Source organism: Arachis stenosperma, chromosome 9 (assembly GCF_014773155.1).
Source record: "Arachis stenosperma cultivar V10309 chromosome 9, arast.V10309.gnm1.PFL2, whole genome shotgun sequence".
NCBI lineage: Eukaryota > Viridiplantae > Streptophyta > Magnoliopsida > Fabales > Fabaceae > Arachis > Arachis stenosperma.
Genome location: NC_080385.1, coordinates 5,864,436 through 5,875,543, shown reverse-complemented (window position 1 = coordinate 5,875,543; position 11,108 = coordinate 5,864,436). Strand labels below are relative to the sequence as shown.

The following is an 11,108-nucleotide window of genomic DNA, read 5'->3' as shown; positions in this document are numbered from 1 at the left end:
ATGAAGACCCTTGACAACCAAATCTTGCCAAGACCATTTTGTTAATAAAGTTTTCTTACCATTTACTATTCATATTTCTCATCCAAAACCCCAAAATAAACAAGGCCATAACCAATAACAAGAACACTACCCTGCAAGTCCTTTGAGAGACGACCCGAGGTTTAAATACTTCGGTTTATAGATTTTAGGGGTTTGTACTTGTGACAAACAAATTTTTGTATGAAAGGATTATTGTTGGTTTAGAGACTATACTTTACAACGAGATTTCATTAGTAAAATTCTAAACCGTCAAAAATCCAATCATCACTCATCACTGCACACGAGACTTTTTCTTTTGTCTCGTCCCTAGCCACGAGACTTTTCTTTTTGTCTCGTCACTTGGCACGAGATAATTTTGGTTTTTGCTCCTGTGTAGTAGAAAACAGAAATGGAGTAGAAAGGAGAGAAGATTGCACCCAAATATATCCTGGTTCGGCTGCTAAGTGCAGTGCAACCTACATCCAGTCTCCATCACAAACATGATGGAATTTCACTATAATCAATCTGATTACAACTTGTAAAGTGCTAACCCAACTTACAAGGGGATTCCCACAGAATCATGAAACACAACATAGATGAACAAAGGAACTCTAAGACATCTATGGCTTTTAATTTTGCACTCTCTGCCTTTTTCCGCTCTATGGCTTTTTCATACAAACCTCACTGTTTTCCTTTTTCCATGAGACTCAAGACATGACAAAATTAAACAAAAAAATTACAAAACAGAGAACATTGAAAGAGAAGAGAAAACTGTTAGCTCAGGTAGCTCTGAGAACTCTGTGCCTTGCACTCTCAAATTTTCTCCTTGCTTCAAACAGTGGCTGTTCTCCCTTATTATAGAAGAGAGAAGCCTCCACTTATTGAAGCAAAAAAACCGAACCAACTTCTTCCTCCTTCAACAAACATAACCGGTTCGGCCACATAGAGAGAGAAGAGATAACCATGCCAAACCCAACATGCAATTACCTCTAGTCCTTTCTTGATCATCACTCTTCATCAATCCGAGCTCTCCATCCTTGGCTTGCTCTCCAAGATAGATTTCTGGCCCTTGATGCTTCATGATGATGATGACTTCATCTGCTTCAATCTCTGCCTCAACCATCACTTCGCCACTCTAGCTACTTCCTGTGGTGGTTGAGCAGAATCAAAGACAAGCCATGCTTCAAGAATCTCCCTTGCTGGCCGAATCTTCTTCTTCCTTTTTGAGCATGAAGAGCTCAAGATTACCTCACCAAATCTAACCACATTTGGTGACAATCTCAGCCACTACATACTTTTCTTTTTCCTGCCATCATTAACTTGATGGTCTTGATGCATGCAGCTTCTTCTTCCTTTTGGTAGCTCAACTTAGCTTCCATAATTTCCTGGACAAGGACCGAAGAAGAAGAGAGAAAGAGATGAGAGAGAATAAACAACTTAGAAGAAAAGCAATTCAATGTTATAAACCACTTTGTTGGTAAAAGTTGCTTTTACTTCCCTAGCTTAGAGTGGCGTGTTGTCATTATGGCCATCAATCAATTCAGCTGAAACTTTTCTCTCTCATAGTTCCCATGCATTAATTGACAATGTAATAGATTTTGAAATCCATCACATGGTGAAATACTTGGATCCGTTGGAAGCATTTTGCTTTCATTTTTCTTTGCCTCATGGATTCGGACAAAGCATGAGAAATTTTCATCTCAAATGGAATTGGGCTTAGTTGCAGCAATAATTAAATCAGGCCCATTTAGTAACATTTGTTTTCCTGATGATTTTGATTTCGGATCAAGCATAGGAATCTTTCATCAAAATTAATCATGGGCTTGGTTATAACAACATTGAGCTTGGCCCATCAAAAAATTCAGCCACTTAATATATAACTTGTAGCAATGCTGATTATTAGGCTTATACCACAAACTCATTTTTCGGCCCAACATAAAATCTGCACAACAAAATTATTAATTAAGCAAATATAAATTAAGATCAAATTAATAATTTTATAATTAAATATTTTAATAATATTTGTTCATCATCAAAACTAAATAAGAGTTTTCCAAACTCATCATATGGTTTTCCCTAGGTTTAATTTAATTAGGGGTAAAATAATTATTTTATGAATGGGATTAAATTGGTGATTTTAAATTTAAGGGTAATTTCAAACTTGCCAAAACTTAATACGTATTATAAAAGAGAAGAGAAAGACATGAAACTTAATGTGAATAGTTAAATGCATTAGCTCCATATAGTACTCTGTTATATAATAGCCACTTCAATACATAAATAGATGTAACTCAGCATCAACATTAAAGTTTTTAATTCTAATTAGGAATGTTCAAAGGTTGACAATAGCAAGATTACAGCTCTAAGCTAAAAGTGATTGTTTTCTCCTCAAAAGATCTCGCTGACGCATCGAGCATGGCCTTAAAGTCAGCGTTCTCATCAGTCATGAATGAACAAGAGATGCTGACAATCTTCAAGGCATGCCACCAACACTTTCTATCACCTGAACTGCAATAGCACTCTCCCTTTTCACTGCCCATCAGCTTCTCATAGAAGAACTGTTGTTTTTTTTTTTTGCAAAATATGCGGTGGAATTAGAAAGAACATATTCATGAAAAAGCATAAAGATATGTATATTTGACATGTTGAAGACACTGCTGGAATGGAAGTACAATTCTAATTTGTAAATGGTAGTATTAAACTGAGAATTTGAAGATAATGAATGACATACCTCAATGAATGAGAAACGACCATGATATTTGAATGAAATTGTTTTTGGGAAGCAACTTGAAAGCAAGTAATTCATAAGTAGTTGGCTATAGAGAGCTTCACTATCCGGAGGTGAATATTCGCTCAACACCAAATGTTTGATACTTGGAGGAGTAGTGGAGGAAACTAGCAATGCAGGCATGTATGGATCATCATCCTACACAATTCAGGGTACATAAAATAAAATAGCCACATATCAATATGCATGAAGAAAGAACCAAGAAAGTAGCAAGTGAATACTTACAAGAAATGAATGTCCAATAGAGAGGGAAAGTGATGCCAAAATCACTTGTGGCATATTCTGGGTAAATTCCCTCAAGCTATAAAAGTGCCGAAAATCCACATAGGTAGAAATATTGACTTCAAGTTGATTAGAACTTCTCATAAAAGATATAACAGGTTTGTCATCACCACGATAGTCAAATAATAACAAATTTGGAGCATCAACATTGACCTCCTTCAACTTAGAGCAAAACATTAACTGCAAGATCTTGAGTCGAGGACTCGAAATATTAATCCTCTCAGACATAGAGCAATCAAATAGTTTCAAGCTCTCAATAAAAGGAAACTTAGAAAACAATTCAAGAAACCATTTGTCTGCAATAGCAGTGTCCTTCAAATTACATAATTGCAAACACCTTAAATTTGTGCAACTATCAAAATTCAGCTTGAACGGTGCATTGAGATCCCAAGCTTGATAGCATAGCTCCTCAAGATTTGGAGAATCAATATGTACTTCTTGTATTCCTTCAACATCAACTTTCTTGAGCTTTTGTAAACCCTGCAGGGATAATGATTCCACCTTTTCGATCCTGTCCGCTGGAGGATGTTCTGTCCTTAGATGGTTATATATGTAACAAACACCCATGATGAAACGTTCAGTAAGAGGACAATGAGAAATGAGATACTCAATAGCCGATTCATGTGTGAAAAGTACACGACTTAAAAATAGCATTTTCACGGAAGAAAACTTCATGGAATGCTTTAGAAGTTCTTGGTCAATTTTGATTCCCCCGAGCAACTCCAACTCAATAAGTGACTTGGCTTCAATGACACAAAGTGGAAGTTCATACCATCTGACACAGTCATCATTAAGGTAAAGTTCTAGTACTTGGACGCCACTTTCACAGACCATCTGTATCCACTGATCAACATGGTGGGACACATGCGTAAGGTCGTCTAAATTTTGCAAATCAAGCTTAAATTTTTTGATTGCTAAGCCTTGGTCACGTAGCCTCAGCAATCTTTTTGTAACATAGTTAATGAGAATGTCCAATTTCCTAAACCTTTGTCTATTTCCTGTGGGTACATCATCTTCAGAGAAAAAATCCTCACTGCAAACAGATAGATTGGGAAATGAAAACCATGTGTCATTCCATGCCTTTGACAAAACACTAGTCTTGGCAGCATCTTTGTCAGGCAGCCGTACAAGAATGTCATGAAGTATAATTTTTGGCAGAGCAGAGAACCGGTCCATTTTTTTCTCAACTGCAGTATTGGGAGCAAGTATGATATCATAAATAGACACCACACAAAATATAATAGTAAATCATGCTTAAAGAGCAAACGAAAAACACATATTAACCAAATTGATTCATTTGGGAACTACGGGGGTCTAGGGTTACGAATGAGTTTTTCAACATGGCAATTCTTAAAATTTTACAAAGCCAAACCTATTAATTCAACATGGTAGCTCGTAAAAAGCAAATAATGCTGGAAATAAAGTTATGCCATAAGAAAGAAACCATAATTTGAACAGCTATTTTTCAAACAGTGCTTGCCCACATAAACCAAACTAATGTGGTACTACTTTCATTCATTCAACAATCTCACTAAGAGGGGGAAAAAGATAAAGCAGCAAGGACATAAGACTTACCTTCTCCGAAGAACGAGTGTTGTAGCCTTTGAAGACACGTCTAGCCGTCTACGGTCACTGGGTTAGGGTATCATCAGCCTTCCATTTTCAGTGTGTTAGAAGGAGAGTGTGAGAATGAGAAAGAAATTGAATCATACACCATTAATAGAGAGAGACAGGGACGCGTCATGCAGGCAGGGGATCTTTGCCGTTTCGGTTTTCCAAGCAAGTCTTCACTTAATAATAATAAATTAATAATAATCTATTAATATATAATGGTTAATTAGGCAAATAGTAAAACCACACACTATTTAATACTGTTAAACGGTTTCTGAGAGAGTGACAGGTGTCTCCCAAACCTTTTCTTTCTTTTGTGTTTCGCTCCTCAGCAAAAAGCCAAAACGTTTTTATCTCGTGGAAGGTTATCAGAGAAGATCTTTGTCCAATTGATTGAAGAGAGTTAATCCGGCAGCAATCCAAAACCACCATTTAGGAGAAGAAGACGGAAATACTAGCTTCTGATTGGATGATTAGGGTAAACAATGGATTGAGAACTCATTGTCCCTTAGGTAATGAAGCAGAACTCTCTTCTGCAACAATTTGAACGCGATCTTTTCCTTTTTGAACACTAAATTTTGAGCGCAATTTTTTCATTTGAAATCAAAATTCAAAATGACATCTTCAAGCAGCTCTACCACACTGAAAATGCTCCTCAAAGTCTTTTCACTAACAATTTTTGTTTCAGTTTAGTTTTTGAGGGATTTATTATTAGCATTATTAATATTCTTTTTATGGGTTCAGATATGATGGAGATGAGGGCAGAAATCGTGACGATGCTGAAGTTGTTGTCGCTGCACCGCTGGCGGCATTCCTTCATACCTCGTTGGATGTGCAGGAGTTGAAAGCTAACAAGGAAGAATTGCGAGTAGAAAAGTTAAAGGACAAAGAGGAAGTAGAAGACTTAACTCAGGAAATGGTTGAGCTACGATATCTAACTCTCATCCCTAAATCTCAAGCTTCATCTCTCAAACTCAAGTAATCGGTATACTCCTATTTTATCGATACCCCATCCTTTATTTCTCTCTATTTTTTTATAAATTTGGTTCCAATTCTACTTTTTATGATGTTGGGTACCCTTAAAGTTGGCAACTTTTTACCTTTTTGCATTTTGCTAATTAACTGTCTGCGATGAGCAATCCCTTATGAGGGGTTGGGGGAAAGAGGTTAGGACCTGTGGTCACAAGTACAAGTTCAACTTTTACATCAAGATGTCCCTCCGGTGCGCGAAAGCGGGGGTTTTCCGCACAAATCCATTCTCAAAATCAAATTTCCTCTCTTCTCTTTTACTTTTGGTGACAGAAAAATTAAAAAGTAACATAAGAAAAGAAAACTAAAAGTCCCAGGTTATCTGCTGAGGCTTCGGTGAGGGACGGTAGGGGCGGCGGTGGTGCTGAACGGGTCGTGGTGGTTCATAGTGGTGGCACAACTTGTGTACATCCTGAGCGGCACAAACGGGGAAAGGAGATTTTGGAAGTCCAGAGAAGCAGGGACAAGCCAGATATGGATGAAGCACGATGGGGAAGAACAAAAATCTTCATGAACGTGCCGCTGCAGTAAAAAACATAGATTTGAGAAATGGCTGTCGGAAAAGTGGAACGGCGATGGAATCTGCTGTACGTCACGCGCCAGAAAGCAGGAAAAGATTCCTTCTTTCTTCCCAACTAATAGTCTAATACCCACGACATGGGAGAAGTCAAGAACCATGGCGATTGGGTTTGAGATCTCTGTATGTTGATGTCATTGGTACAATAGTTTTTTTTTGTCCAGAGATCTTATGCATATATTATATAAACAGTATACATTTCTATTTCTATTTTCTTTTTTGGAAATCTTTCTTGATTAGAGTATTAGACCAACTATTTGAGCTGGAATATCTATAATCTATGGTTTCTACCTCATTTCTTGATTGTTACTACTATATTATATGTCAAAATCTGTCCCTAGACTTGAGTTTCAAGTGTCCCATTTAAGTTTGTTGGCATAACATCGTCATTAAAATTAATCCTTTAAAATTTTATTGAACTGAACTTTGTAGATTTTTTTTTAATCATCGGAAATGAGTGTAGAATATCTAGCTGAATATAATAACTTGTGTTTACCTGGATATAAGTATATTCATTATGAAACTGTTGTTTTCTTGAAGCACCCACAAAATTGTACACTCAAACATGGAGCTTCATTATTACCATGTCAGATGATGGAAGCGGGTGAGTCATCACAAAGCTAGGATTTGTTTGGTGAATTCCGAGGTAAGTGCAAACTCAATTAATTGTTTAGTTACGTCATTCAATCGTTTTGTTTTAATTTCGAAACATCCTAATCATTTCATATTTTGATAAATGTGATTGACATGAAGGGTAGCTTGAGGCAGGTAGAAAATGAAATTGTTGTTTTGGGGCCAAGATCTCACAATGATATAGGATTTAACTTTTATTCTTCTCTTTTTTGTCCAATGTTAGCTTTTGTTAACGATGTCGCTGTTATTATTATTAGCATTGAAAATGTGTGAAGCAATCCTTTTATGTGTTAGTTATTAGGAGTAGTAAACATATGAATAAGAAATTTAAAATGGCTTATAAGAATTCTTTTGTTTGTTGTGTATTTATCTGATTTGTAGAATTGTATTACACAAAGGTGAACCAAATTTCATTTTTGAGTTATTTGTGAGCAAAGTTTGTGGGTTCAGGATTCGGTGGTCCCAGAACTTTTGGATCACTTAATGGTCTCATTAGAAAATATGTTTGCAGAGTTTTTTTAACAATTGCTACATAGTCTTTGAACTAATTTTAATTACAAATTATCTCCATATATTTTATTTAATTATAGAAACTGTTTTTTATTTTATAAATTTTTATTTTATCAAGTATCTATTAATTTATTAACAATCAAATACAAAAATAACAGCCAATTATATCCTCCATTGATCCTAATAAAGCTTTTGGTCATTCCAATCGATTAAAATATTAAATTTGATCTCGTGACGTTTGTCCATGACTTCTAAATCGTGTTTCCTTGAAATTCAATCGATTGGATTACAGTGTATCACAAAACAATCGATTGAAAGTTGTAAGGTAGAATGGTTTTCGCTTAAACCAATCGATTGTTTATACTTTCCAATAGATTGAATGCCTCAAAACAATCGATTATTTTTGTTACTCAATTGATTGAATTCACGAAAACAACATGGATTTGCCAAATACAATCGATTGGTAATGCAATCTAATCAATTGGAAGGTGATGAAGTTGAATTTTTTGCCAACTTCAATCGATTGAAATGTGATGACTTTGAATTTTTTGCCAAATTCAATCGATTGGTAATGCAATCAAATCGATTGAAAAGTGATGACATTGAACTTTTTGCCAAATTCAATCGATTACATTCAAACTTTATTGTGATTACATTCAAAAGTGAATTATATGTATTAATATACTTAACTTCTTTTATAATACGTAAGTCTGTCAATAATTTAATTTATTAAAAAAATCTCGTCTTTTTATTTATCCTACAAAATAAAAATTCATATTAATAGTTTTGAATAAGACAATTAAAATAAAATTTATAAATAAAGCTTGAATAAAAAAAATACAAAGTTTTTAATCTAAAAATATAAAATAGTTAAAAAATAAAAAAATTATTTAAATATGATTTTTCAAGACACTTTATAACTTAGATGAATAAATATTATTTTTAAAATGAATCATGATATATTGATACAAAACTTATTGTATGTAATTTTTTTAAAAATTAATAAACCTCTCTCGTTAATAACAATATTGGAACCTAAGTTTGAACGCTAATTGATATTATATATTGTGTAGGTATTTAGAGTATATTAGAAAAGTACGTTAATAATTTGAAGAGAAAAATTATTAGTGTAAATTTATTTTTTTTTAAATTAATCCTTATTGAACTATTCTATTTTTATTCCTTCAAAACATATCTTAATAAAAATATTTGTAACAATAATTTACATCCAATAAGAATATCTTAACGAGCAGTTACATCATTCTGTCATGGGGTAAAATAGGAAAAAAATAATCGACACCTAACCCTCTATATTCCTAATATAAATTGTTATAGATAAGTATAGTTTCTTAAAATTTTGGGGTGTCCGGGCCACTACTCACCCCTTCTAGGTTCGTCCCTAATTGCTAGCTAATTAATTAATAATAAAAAATAATAACATCTATTTACTTTTTAGTATTTCTCAATTTCTATGAATTAATAAAAGATAAAAAAAAATATTTTTTTTCTTACACAATCAATTTCACGAATAAAGTATCGAAACGAATAATTGCAAAATTAGAGATTCTATTCACTGACCTCGATTTTGTAATCAAAACGATGGTTTATTTTTTGAACACTACAATGAAAAACTTGATTGGACCTTTGCTGATTGTTGCAACGGTGATTAACGATGAAGAAATAGTGGATATTAAATAGACGGATAAAAAATTAAAAAAAATTGGATATTGAGTAGATGGATGTTCCAAAGAAAAATAATTAAAGTTTTTATAATCAAAGAAAATGATACACGATTTCAATGGTGGGATTGAATAATTAGTGATGGATTATTCACCAATTTATAATGTTAATATGAAGGAAAAGATAAGATTAGTTTATCTACATCAAAATAAAACAGAAAAAATTGAAGATAGAATTTTAAAGATAAGATAGATGAATAATAAGATAATTTCTAAAAAGATAACAAGATTGAAATAGCCGCAGATCACATTTCAATCGATTAGGTAGCATTACCAATCGATTGAAATTGGCAAAACATTCAACTTCATCACCTTCCAATCGATTGGATTACATTATCAATCGATTGAATTTGGCTAAAACTTCAATGTCATCACTTTTCAATCGATTGTATTTGACAAATCCATGTTGTTTTCGTGAATTCAATCGATTGAGTAACAACAACAATCGATTGTTTTGAGGCATTCATTCGATTGGAAAGTATAAACAATCGATTGGTTTAAGCGAAAACCATTCTACCTTACAACTTTCAATCGATTGTTTTGTGATACAATGTAATCCAATCGATTGAGTTATCATTCAATCGATTGTTTTGATAAACCAATCGATTGAATTTCAAGGAAACACTATCTGGAAGCCATGGACGAACGTCACGAGATCAAATTTAATATTTTAATCAATTGGAATTATTAGGATGAATGGAGGATATAATTGGTTGTTATTTTTGTATTTGATTGTTAATAAATTAATAGATAATTGATAAAATAATAATTTATAAAATAAAAAACAGTTTCTATAATTAAATAAAATATATGAGGTTAATTTGTAATTAAAATTAGTTCAAGGACTATGTAGCAATTGTTAAAAAAACTCTGAAAACATGTTTTCTAATAGGACCATTAAGTGGTCCAAAAGTTCTTAGAACACCGAATCCTGAGCCAACTAAGCTTGGTATCTGATTAGTTTTAATTTTTTTTCTTCCAATAACTGTAAACGTGTATAGGATCATGTTGAGCTTTGGACTGAATAAGTGAATCAATTAAATATAAGTTTGCCGTTCTGTTTGGTGATAATTGAATTTAAACAAGTTGCCTTAAATATTAGATGTATGGTTGCTTTTGGATTGGCTAATAATTCATTTTAATCATGAGGTTATACCATACAAATCGGATGGTTAGTTTAAGCAGGATTTGGAAGGTTATTTTTCATGACAGTGACCCTTCAGTATAATTTTCTGTAGGACTGAACTACACTTAAATCTTTTAAAATTAAAAATAATATTAATATGCAAAATACCAACTTGTTTAATTTTTTGGAACATTAACCATTGATTTACTTGAAGAAGTTCAAGTTAGATATTTACTATCGCATATATGACTTACTTTAATTTTATTATGAACATATTACATAAAGAAATTAATTTTCTTATATGTGATGTTTAATTAGTTTATTTATATATAGAACATATATATAAGATGTTAGGTGTGAAGGGATCAAATTTTGTACTAGAAGAAAGGACAAGACATGAGTCCAGAATATTTTTTAATAAAATCTTTTAATCCAGAAAAATTATGTTAAAACTAATTCAAATCAAACAAACATCTAAATTACAATGCAAATAACTATCGGCTTACCTAGTAAAATGAACATCCGGTCTATTTTAGTTTTTTTTTTTTAATTTTTTGTTTATATCAACACAACAAGGTAATAAATTATACTACAAATGGTATACTCAAAATAATTATCCACTTTAGAATGAAAATAACCATCTGCAATTATAGTAAAATGAACATCCCCTTTAGTGACTCACAAAAAACAGAACAGCAATTATTGGAAGCTTTCCATTGAGAACCCAAATGAAGAAATCATGGTGTTGAATGGACAAGCTTATGAAAGCTGCTTGAATGGCTCCAAAGAAGATCA

At 33.0% G+C, this 11,108-nt stretch overlaps 1 protein-coding gene across 1 annotated transcript; it reads right to left on the bottom strand.

Annotated features, from left to right (window-relative positions):
• Positions 1–2,240: 2,240 nt before the first annotated feature.
• On the bottom strand, positions 2,241–4,842 carry LOC130948078 (F-box/FBD/LRR-repeat protein At1g78750-like). The gene is made up of 4 exons (XM_057876783.1): positions 4,664–4,842; positions 3,032–4,275; positions 2,750–2,944; positions 2,241–2,576 (listed from the first exon to the last, which is right to left on the bottom strand). The coding sequence occupies exons 2-4, from the start codon at positions 4,262–4,264 to the stop codon at positions 2,373–2,375; spliced, it is 1,632 nt and encodes a 543-aa protein (XP_057732766.1). The 5' UTR covers positions 4,265–4,275; positions 4,664–4,842; the 3' UTR covers positions 2,241–2,372.
• Between the last annotated feature and the right edge of the window lie 6,266 nt (positions 4,843–11,108).

Coding starts and splice junctions, on each gene's coding strand:
- LOC130948078 (XM_057876783.1), bottom strand. CDS start 4,264: ATGGACCGGTTCTCTGCTCTGCCAAAAATTATACTTCATGACATTCTT. Junction 2,945..3,031: donor CTATTGGACATTCATTTCTT/GTAAGTATTCAC, acceptor TGAATTGTGTAG/GATGATGATCCATACATGCC. Junction 2,577..2,749: donor GTCGTTTCTCATTCATTGAG/GTATGTCATTCA, acceptor AAAAAACAACAG/TTCTTCTATGAGAAGCTGAT.